Genomic DNA, 10985 nt, shown 5'->3' on the forward strand with positions numbered 1-10985 from the left:
AAGGTGCAAGCCAGGGCTTGCCACGGGCTCCTAGGGGAGCCACTCACTTGCCCACCCCACAGCTCCCACCGGATTCCCCCCCGCCGCGACCCAAGAGCTCGGCCTGCGCTCAGCGGATCGAGACCCTTCACTAAATATCCAGTGCGTGACGAGAACAGGCTTTAAAACAACGCTTTAAAAAGAAAACAAAGAAAATACAAATCTCTCCTCTCCTCCCACCCGCAGAAGGGCCGGGAGGGAGCTCGGCGCTACGCTCTTCTCCAGCTCAGCCACAAATCCTCCCGCAGACCCCCTGCCCGCATCGGCAAGGTGCCCACCTCGTCCCCGGCCACGCCGGTGAGACTGTTTCGGGCCACCCTAGGCAGGGTTTCTCCATTCCTGGCCCCACCGATTTCTTCTCCCCAGAGCCCACGTGAAAACCAGGGAGGAGGTAAAGCGTCTGCTGTGCAGCCCCTTGTCCCCCATCTCACACACACATGCAAGCGTGCACACACACACACGATTATTTTTTTTTTTTTAACCCAAGTGAACATGTTTCCAAAAAAAAAAAAAAAAAAACCCCAACAAAAAAAAAGCAAATTAAACACAGTAGTAGAGTTGATTTGTTCATTAGAGTTTATCAGAAAATTTCTGCGGCTTGAAAACAAACTCCTCTTTCGACTGTTTGATGTGCCTTCCACAAAGCCAGGGAGGTGGGGACAGCTTTTACCTCTAACAGCTTAAATGAGGTCAAAAGGAGCAACCTAGCAGTTGAAAAATAGAAAATTTGCTAGAGAAGAGAAAGGGAAGAGCTTCTTCTTGAATTCCCAGTTACATCAATGCCTTGCAGGAATTAATCTGAGTGGTTGTGTTGCCTATGTTTTTGAGACTTTATCTCCCTCTGCAACATGACTTCTCTTGACACTATTGCAACGTGCACATGCATTAACTTGCTGTTGGCATGCTTTACTTTTTGCCTTCCATCAAAAAAAGAGAAAAATTAACATAAGCAGCACCACATTTCCCAAGTGTCAGGAGCTCCAGAGCTGGAGCAGAGGCCTGGAACACCCCCACATCAAAAGAAACCAACCCCACTTTGGCTGGGGGTCGGCCGATAAAGACGCTTCCGAGGGGACGGTGCTTTGCCGCTGGGACGCGAGGCGAGAAGGGGCCGGGGAGAAGGAAGGAGGACAGTTCTGTCATTTATAAGCAGCACCACATTTCCCAAGTGTCAGGAGCTCCAGAGCTGGAGCAGAGGCCTGGAACACCCCCACATCAAAAGAAACCAACCCCACTTTGGCTGGGGGTCGGCCGATAAAGACGCTTCCGAGGGGACGGTGCTTTGCCGCTGGGACGCGAGGCGAGAAGGGGCCGGGGAGAAGGAAGGAGGACAGTTCTGTCATTTACTGAAGGAGAGGAAATGGTGACAGAGGCAGATGTACTGACACCAGGCGGTCGGCTCGGCCCTCACATGGCAGCGCGGGTGGGCGTGCTGGGCTGGTTCAACCGCAGCGTTTTGCACAGCCAGCCGGCGAAATCCACCTCCTCCACTTCGGAGCGTTTGATGAAGGTGTGACTCTGCAAGCGAAGGGAAACAGGGTTAGGAATATCACCCCCTGCTCCCCGACTCCCAAAACCCAGCCCCGTGCCCTGGGCTAGACCCCGCAGAGGCGAGAAGATCCTGGTGCTACAAGCTCAGGCTGCTCTCAGGCAGTGAAAGTGGATTTTGAGGAAATATTTGTCCCTTGCAGCCCTGTGGTTGGGATTTTAACCCGTGCTGGCCATGTAGTCGACACACAGCCATGGCAGCAAGGGAGATTTAAAGGCGAGCAGAGCCTGCACAGCCCCTGCCTGCGAGCAGAGCACAGCGCTGCTCCGACGGGCAGGAGGAGAAGGTGCTGCAGCTCCCGCAGGCCCCGTGGCCCTCGTTTGCCCCGGCTCCCTTTGGGGCAGAAGGTAAGGGAGAAGCACAGGTAGGACAGGACAACCTTGCAGCAAGAGCACAGGGCCACAAGGACACAGGCCACCACCTTTGCAAGGGCTACGTGGGAGCACCCGAACGTAGCTCAGGGGCTCAGCAGGATGCTGAGGAGTAAAGCCCAGGTCAACGTGGTTAAACTGGGCTCACAGAATGGTTTGGGTTGGAAGGGACCTTAAAGGCTGTCTAGTTCCAACCCCCCTGCCACGAGTGGGGGTGTCTTCCCCTCAAGCAGGTTGCTCAGAGCCCCCTCCAACCTGGTCTTGAAGGTTTCCAGGGACGGGGCAGCGACCGCCTCTCTGGGCAACCCTTGCCAGTGTTTCACCACCCTCACGGTAAAGAATTTCTCCCTAATATTTTATATAAATCTACCCTTTCAGTTTAAAACTGATACCTCTCATCCTACCAAGAGGATCAAGAGTCCCCTCCCCATCTCTCCTGTAGGCCCCCCTTGAAGTACTGGAAGGTCTCCCCACAGCCTTCTCTTCTCCCGGCTGAACAACTCCAAGTCTCTCAGCCCATCCTCATAGGGGAGATGCTCCAGCCCCTGATCATTGTTGAGGCTTGAGCAGGTCCATGCCTTTCTTGTGCTGGGGACCCCAGAGCTGGACGCAGCTCTCACCAGAGCGGAGCAGAGGGGCAGACTCCCCTCCTTTGCCCTGCTGGCCACACTGCTTTCGACACAGCCCAGGAGACCGTTGGCTTTCTGGGCTGCAAGCGCACGTTGCCAGCTCATACTCAGCCCGTATCTTCATATTCATTTGCCTGGCTTGGGAGGCAAAGGTTTGTCCCGGACACCTCTGCAGACACGGGACAGCTGGGCGGTTCCCTTCCCCGGCTCCGATACCATCACTGCCTTTGAATCAAAGGTGAGTCACTCCCCCTCCCGGGCTCTATTTGGCTCATCTTAAGCTCAGCCTGGGAGTTTCCAGCCTTTTGAGCAAGAGGATGGGGCAGCAGTTTGCAGATCTGGTGCCACCCCACTGTAGAAAGAAAATTGCTCTCCCCACTTACCATCAGCATCTTCAGATCTGCCCGTTCTGCTGGATTTTTAATTAAGCTGAAATGAGAAGAGCAAGAGAGCAAAACCAACACTGAGACATTTCTTGTGGGAAACCAGTTATCTGGCTGGAGAGGTCTCCAGCTTCACCAAAAGGCACTTGGCCTCCTGGCTGCTTTCCCCAGGAGCCTGGCAGCATGGGAACAGCTCAGAAAGCATCATCTCCAACAGCCCAGCTCCTAGGGAGAGCTGCAGGATCCGTCTCTTCTAGACCGCGTGGATGAACTGCGCCCTGCAAATGGGAGAAAAGGACCTAACGCTTGGCAGGGATTAGTGATTTTTGAAGTGTCCAATCTCTGTGATTTAACATCTTCAGGTGTTCCCCCCACCGCATCAGAAGGTCTGGAAGTCGATGGTGTACGCCTGGTGCCTGCAAGGCTGTGGGGTGACTCACAGCCCCAGCAATCTGCTCCACCATCCCCCTGCCGGGCTCATATTTAGAAGGTGCCGGGATACTGCAAAGCATCCCCACAAATAAACTGCTTTTATTTCAAACCCTTTCCAAGGCAGGAGTTCCCAGCACAATGTGGGATCAGGCTGCAGCCAGGGAGAGATCACCCTACAGAGCGTGGAGAACATTGAGTGACGCTGAAAACATTTTGGGTGGCGCGGCAGCCTGCAGAGCTGTCAGGGAGCACATACAGGCCTCCGCCTTCAGCCATAAAATGAAATCCTTACCATTTATTTACAAACTCCTGGAAATCTTGCGTGAAAACTCCATTCGGCAGCTTGGGAGGTGGCTGCAGAGAAAAGGAGAAGGGTTTTCTGTATCACTGTGTGTTAATGGGTCAAAAAAACCAGTCTTTAGCGAGCTGCAGAAAGGCTGTGCTCTACAGCTATCCTCCCCCAAGCTGCCCTTTACAACCAGGGAACTGCTCCCTGCCGTTCCTTACCCTGGCAGCATGCGGCTGAGCTGGCAGCAAACCACTGCCCCAGCACCCCACGCAGCTGGGGGGACCCCATGCATAAAAATCACTGCCAAAAGCAGGGAGACCAAAATTGCAGTGTCACAGTTCTGGATCCAACCTCGCAAATCCCAGCTCTGGCAACGCCTACAGTGGACAAAGCCGTTCCAGAAACGATAATCAGGGGTCAACTCCTATCACCTTGAAAGGGGAAGCTGCTCCTTCCACTTGCTGGTGGGATGGAACCTACCTTGCCAGGCTGGTAGGATTTTTCAGCCTGGGATTCTAGCACTGGTCGCCCTCATTTCAAAGGGCTTCATCTGAGAAAAACGTGCACGCCCTCAGCATCTGCGCAGAGGGAGCGTTCATCCTTTGCTGATCTAGGGAGGAGCACGTTTGAAATGGCTGCAGAGGAGCGGCTCATTACAGCCAAGAGCTCCCCTCGCTGCTCTCCCCTTTCAAGGGTATCCTGAACTTCCCCCTGCAGAGCCTTACTCCAAAATCAGGGATACTTCTGAGATACAAAGAGATGAGAAGAGGGAACAGGGAAGGAGGAAAGGATGTCCGTGCAGCTCAGAGGGGCTCTCTATCGAAAAGCCCCCACTCAAGCAAAGATTTCGGAGCCCACCCTGACTCAGAGTGGACACGACACTGCGGTACCTCAGGGAAGCCTGGCAGAGCCGATGGGAAGGAAATACCCACCTCATTAACTATATAATCCAGCAGTTCAAAGATGGCCATTGCAGGCCGGCTGTCCATCCCATGGCCTGCATGATTAAGATAATAAAAAAAACCAGTGGTGAGAGGCTGTTCAGGAACAGCAAGGAGCCTCGTTTTGTGTGAAAAGCATGTGTGCTGTGGGACTTTTGCTGGGAGAGGCAGAGGCAACCCGCTTGGGAACTGACTCGCGGTTAAAAAAAAATAACAAAGAGAAAATCAAAATGCATTCCGCAATTTCAGATTTCTTTCACCGTGCCTATAGTCCAGATTTATTTCCTAGCTTGGAGCATTTGGAGAGTACCAGCCCATCTGCTGTGGCAGCCTGGCAGCGCTTCTAGAGCCTTCTGCTTCCAAGAAAATGGCTCAAGCGGAGTCTCCTTCAAACACCCGTGCCGGTTTGGTACTTCTACGAGAGCTCCCGGCAAAGCTGTTCCCAAAAAGCTGCCCCTAGCTTGAAAGGAACCTGTTTGAAGCATGGGCAGAGCCTGAGGAGCAATGTGGGCCGTGACAGTGTCCCTCAAAGCGTCTCCCCCAAGGGGTCCACATCCCAACAGCCTGCACCGTCCCCAGCACGGGCTGCTTTGCTGCATGGCTTGAGCCTTCCCCCGGGACACAGCAGGGTCTAAAGGCAGGTAAGCTGAGCTCTTCAAAATCTTAACAGACCCTGGTTGACATCCTGAGAGCAATCTCCTCACCTCCCCATGCCAGACCAGACTCCCGCCGGCTCTCGTTAGGAAGTACAAACCTCTGTGGTGGAGTGGATTCTGCTGAAGCACTGACAGGGCCCCATCTGCTCTGCAGAGAGGGGCCTCCCTTAGGAAAGACTCACCTCCCCGCCACAACCTCATCCGAAAGGGCCTTTGGCTACCCCAGCCACACCAAACAAAGCCCAACCCCTTCTCCCCCACGTCTCCATGTTGTTTCCAATGCATACGACAGCCCCTACCACTGATGGGGCGTCCTGGGGGCCTGGCCCGCGGCGAGATGCTGTGAGACTCTCCCTCTGCCCCGTCCACCACAGGACGGCCAAATATTGCTTCCAGTTCCTTGGAGTCTGGCGGGGGGATTGGGTACCTTCCGATAGACAGCTCCACTAATGACAGACCCATGCTCCAAATGTCGGACTGGACCGAGTAGTGGGTGCCCTGCAACCGCTCAGGCTGGAAGGAAAGACCACAGAAACACACGTTGACACAGAATATCAATACGCAAAGTCATAAATATCACACACTGAAATTAAATAGATGAGACTCGATATCCTGACAGCCTCTCTATCTCAGCTCTCCACCCCTCCGGGGAAAGGACTGTCCCAAAGGGGTCATGGGCAAAGGGGACGCAAAAGAAAGATCATGGGCAAGCATAAAGCACTTGTAGGCATCTAATCAACAGCAACCGTTGAGCAGCATTTACAGCTGCTTATACTTAGGAGTGCAGAGTACACAGTAGGAATCTGTTTCTCTGCATGCTAAGATGTAATGAACTCAATTTATTAACAAAAATTTCTTTTTTCCTGCTCATTCCTGTTAATACCCAAGGGGAATTTGAGGAGCACAAAATCCACTCTAGGCTCTTACCATTGAAATCAAAATTAAAAATAAATAAATCAATGCAAGTCATCCATACTGGCAGCTTTGAGTCAGCTGTGCAGACCCAGTGGCTGAGTGCAAAGGAGATATTATTTTTAAATAGCCACTGCCTAACTATAACTGTACTTGAATAACCATTCCCAAAATATGAGAGCAGCTCAGACCTAAGCACGGGTTCCCTAATAACCGACCACTCGTTCCCAGCCACAGCCACACACGGTGCGGGGAGAAGACCCCCGCCTTACCCCCTGCCTTTCAGCCAGGAGGGGGACTCAGAGCCAGCCAGGATGCAATTTTATTGTTACAGGCACTCTGTTAGCTGCAGTTGAGCTAAGGCCAGTTCAGACTCTCACTTAAAGGACAGGCACAATCAGCTCTTCCCGCAGTTCACTCTCACTGGCTGACTCCAATTTGACTTTAATTCTCCATTAGCCTGTACTAAAACCTAGCTGCACTAAACTGGTTTTATCCCCATTTTGCCAGCAAGCGCGCATGGTCAAAGCAGCAGAGGAGGCGCGTCTACCAGCATCTGCACCCCCGCCGCACCCTGTTTTTTGGGTAGAGCTTTGCATACAGAAAGAGAAGATGGTTTTGAACCCACAAACACTCGCCAAAATAAAATATGGAAGTATTTGGAGGATGCAAAACATCTTTCCCTGCAAGTCTTTGCACTCCCACATGCGTCACTGCTAGCTGGGCACAGGTTGGAGCCAACAGGACACCGACTCCTCGAGAGGATGAGGAGGTGTCTGCTTCTTCAGCACAGGACAGTGCCTCAAAGCACTGGGCTCACCCCTGACATGAGCCAGGAAGGGCACAGTCCAGATGAGGATGGAAACAGAGCAAAAACTGTGAGTGAATCAGATGCTACAAGATGATTCTGGAAGAGCAGAGTTGAACCCAAATTGTTAAAAAAAAAAAAAACAACACCAAAACCAAAACCCAGCCGAAAGTTGAAAGGAACTTACAGACATGTAGGACCGAGTTCCCACAAAAGAGTTTGCCATGGAGTCAATGAGTTGACCGCTGACCCCAAAATCACACAGCTTAATCTCTCCTCGAGAATTAACCAGGATGTTAGAAGGCTTCACATCTGACAACAGCAAGAGAGAAGAGCGTAAACGTGACTCTAGGTAAGATACAGGGCTCTTGTGCTGCAGGCAGTTATTTTTAGGTTCCTCCTCTCACCTCTGTGCATGATTTGGTGCTTCTCTCTCAGATACGCCAAGCCTCTCAGAACCTAGAAGGAAACCAAAGACAGGATGAGATCAGAGCTGGGAAGGGAAGCGCTTTCCCTTCGGCAGGACACGTTGCATAAACTCCGGGTGCTGCCATGCTGCAGCTTGGCGAGGAAGCCGCCCCGTAGCGTCCACTGTCCAGGGTTTGCAATTTATCACCAAGTCAATCACAGATCTTGGGTTAACCACCCGAGAAAGCTTCTCCGAAATCTTCTTTGGGAGAAGTCAGCACCAGCCAGTGCAACGCAAGGGGTCAAAGCTACAGAGTGTGGTTGGGAATATGCTTTCCCCCTCCCCTCTCGCACACACCATCGCCTCTTGCCCTAGGTCAGGACAGGAAAGGGCACATGGGGAAACGAAAGCTTCCTAAGGCAACACAAGCATTATTCCCAAACTGTGCCCAGCAAATCCTTTCTGGAAGCCTGAAGAGCCACAACTCACCGCTATACTGACTTTCCCCAGGATCTCTTCAGGAATCCTTTTGGCTTCCTTCAACACTTGATCCAAAGAGCCGCCATCCTAAAGTAAAGGACATCGAAATGACCAACACGCCCATCCCCGACAGGAAAACAGCACAGCTGGCTGTAGAGGCAGGCGTGCCCAGGGAGGGCAAATGCTAGAAAAGCAGTACATAGCAACCCAGCCGTCTGCAACGACTCAGCATCGAGCACGCTCCTTTTACAGAAAAAAAAAAACCAAACAAAACCCCCCAGATATCTGGTGATCAGAGCTCAAGCTTCTCACTGAAAACTATTTTAATGCTATCTTCTATCAGCTCTGCTTCTTGCCATTAGTTCTTAGCTTCCTTCCCATCAGTGGTAAATGCAAAGATGATGCCGTCAGCACTGATCCGGAGGAGCGACAACGCTATTCTCTGCCAGAGACAACAGAAAATGCACGCTGTTCTTCACGGTGAGCTCTGTAGAGCGGCAGGCTTACAACACTTCCGTTTGGCCAACCCCCAAACCTCTGCTTCCGCTTTCCAAAAAGTCGATCTCGCTGTCATTTTGACGCCTAAGCGGGAGCGAGCAGCTCCTACCAGGAGCACAACAGCCTTGCTGCAGCCGGAGCGAGGAGCCATCGCGGCTGCCAGCACCCTAACCCGTTTCACCTGGAATTTCAAGTCTTGGGGAGATGCAATTCGGAACAGTCCAGGGAGCAGCAGTTTGCAGAGGAGGAGCGGAGACTCACCATGTGCTCCATGCAGATGGAGATCTCTCCGTCGCTGTAGAAGGCTCCATAAAAACCCACGATATATGGGGAATTACACTCATGCAGCACCTGCAGCTCTCGGATAATCTGATTCCTGATGGCTGGTTTGATTTCTAAATGAATCAGCTGCCAAGAAAGAAAAAAAAAAAAATATTCAAGGTGTAATGACTGGGGAAAAAAAAAAAAAAAAAAAAACCAAACCCAAACCTATAGGAACCACATGAGCAAGTCCTGAGTGTCGGAAAGAAACAAAGTCCTCCAGGGAAGCTCTGCTTTGGCGTAGACTTTTTAGGATTTGCAGACTAACATAAAGGATCAAGGGCGAGGTAGAGCCCTGTGCAGCCTGTTAGCGACTGAAGCGACTGCCGGCCATGTAAGACGCGGAGATTGCACAGGATACAGAGTGGAAAGACAAGTCAGAAGTTTGATGCAGATCTGACTCAGCAGACAAGAACATTTTCACAAGTTCTGTAGGTGTTGTAAGAAGAGGTGCTCTGATATCAAGGAAACCACAGAAAGTGAAAAAAACAAAACAAAACAAATGAAGATTATGCACGTGAAAGTGCAGTTGCTTTATTCCTTGGGCTCCACATAGAGTCAGTTAACATAGCTGAAGGTAGGGAAGCCAGATGCTAGAAAATACAAGGGCAGGTCAGAAAAAAGAGCCACTGTTACTGTAAGCTCTAGGACACCCAACCCCAGGGACATCTGTCCTTCCCGGGGGCCTGCAAAGGCCAGTCTCTGCAGGAAGGACAGCACTGCTGCAGCTTGCCCTCGCTTCAGTTTCTGAATACAGAGCTCCCAACAGTCTCAAAACCACCCAGTGACACCCAACGCTCCCGAATCAAACACCCTGGAATACTCCAAGGGCTCAGCTCCGAGTGAAGCCACCTAGAGCAGCGGATTAGCTCATGGAGACCCACAAAATCATCCCGACAGCAGGTGAGACCAGAGACCTTCAAGGAAGCTGTCCTACAAACGAGCAGTTGCACCGCTCTCGCCAAGCATTGCCTTTTCTGATAGGCAGACGGAGCATCTCCTGGTTTTCTATTATAGAGCACCACAGCAAGAGACATCACCCATAAACCCACATCCGAGACGGATCGCTGTCACTGCTGCTTGGAACTACCTTGGGGATCTGTTACGTGGGTGGTGAGGGGCGAGGAACACGTGCATCAAACTCCTGCCCATGCAGGAACAGCCACCCGTCCCTCCACCTGCCATTTGCAGTCCTTGTTTGCCACAACCTAGGATCCTCAAGAGATCTGTTTCTATCCAGTTTAGCTGAGTTCACTAAAAACAGCTTCACTGGAAAAAAAAAAGAATAAACTTGTGTTTTCACACAAGGCGCTCCAAACCCCAGGGACTTGTCGCAGAGAGCACGGCCTCTCCCAGGGGACTCGGAGACAGGCAGAGCAGCCAGGTCGCTCACAGAGATGGAGCGGGAGAGGTTCCACCAAAAACCTGGGGGCAGCTGGGACCATGGTCCCGACCCCAGTGGGGTGGGTGCAGATGGGTCAGTGCAGAGAAATCCCAACTGACACCAGCTCTCCCAGGGCTGGGGGCAAGTGCCAGACGCTCCAGCACGGCACCACAGCCCATTCCTCCTGCCCCCAATTACCTTCCGTGCCATAATGAGCCCTGAGGGTTTGTGCTGCACTTTGGTGACCACGCCGCCATTGCCAGCCCCCAATTCGGAGATCCTCTCAAAGTCATCGTCCTTCAGCTCGCCCACTTTGGCTTTCTGCGTGAGGAAAGCTTCCAGGCGCTTCTTCTGCTGTTCGTCCAGCTCTAGTTCCTCAAGCTTTTTCTGAAGGTCCACCAGGTTTGCCCTGGAGAGGTGAGGAGGAGACAGGAGGGATGGTCAGGAGACTGCGAGGGCAGCGCCAGAGAAGGAGGGGTTTCTTTTATTAGGGAAGCGGAGGGAAATAACTGAAAAGTGTCATCTGACACATGCTGCTCTGTTGGGGGCTGAGTAAGACTAAAGCAAAGCTCTGGAGAAAGGCAGGGCTCAGCTCTGGTGCTGACAGGGTCACACAGACAGCGAGACCCATGGTGCAATATCTGCCCAACACGCACATCTCCTCTGGAGAGGAGCTTTAGTGCAGTCAGCTCTTTTGGGAAAGCCAAGGAGTAGGGAAAATCCCTCAACCCTTAAAGAGGCAGCACAGCTCAGCCCGGAGAGAACAGCAGCACCAGCAACCTCTCCCCCTCCTGACACAGGAAGCCAAGCTTGGATTTTGCTGTGAAACGTGAGAAGGGCTTTCCAGGGTGTCCAGCAACCCCCTGCTCCGTTACGCCCCCCCC

At 52.3% G+C, this 10985-nt stretch overlaps 1 protein-coding gene across 1 annotated transcript; it reads right to left on the reverse strand.

Moving 5' to 3' along the window:
• Positions 1 to 1193: 1193 nt before the first annotated feature.
• MAP2K2 (mitogen-activated protein kinase kinase 2) lies at positions 1194 to 10542 on the reverse strand (the record flags this gene model as incomplete). The annotated part of the gene is made up of 10 exons (XM_035892337.1): positions 1194 to 1557; positions 2972 to 3017; positions 3696 to 3757; positions 4625 to 4689; positions 5589 to 5802; positions 7197 to 7321; positions 7417 to 7468; positions 7908 to 7985; positions 8658 to 8804; positions 10300 to 10542. Coding segments are annotated over 10 exons (1143 nt in total), but the record flags the coding sequence as incomplete, so codon positions are not given.
• Positions 10543 to 10985: the final 443 nt, after the last annotated feature.

Source organism: Egretta garzetta, unplaced genomic scaffold (assembly GCF_000687185.1).
Source record: "Egretta garzetta isolate BGI_Z169 unplaced genomic scaffold, ASM68718v1 scaffold4, whole genome shotgun sequence".
In the NCBI taxonomy this organism is placed as follows: domain Eukaryota; kingdom Metazoa; phylum Chordata; class Aves; order Pelecaniformes; family Ardeidae; genus Egretta; species Egretta garzetta.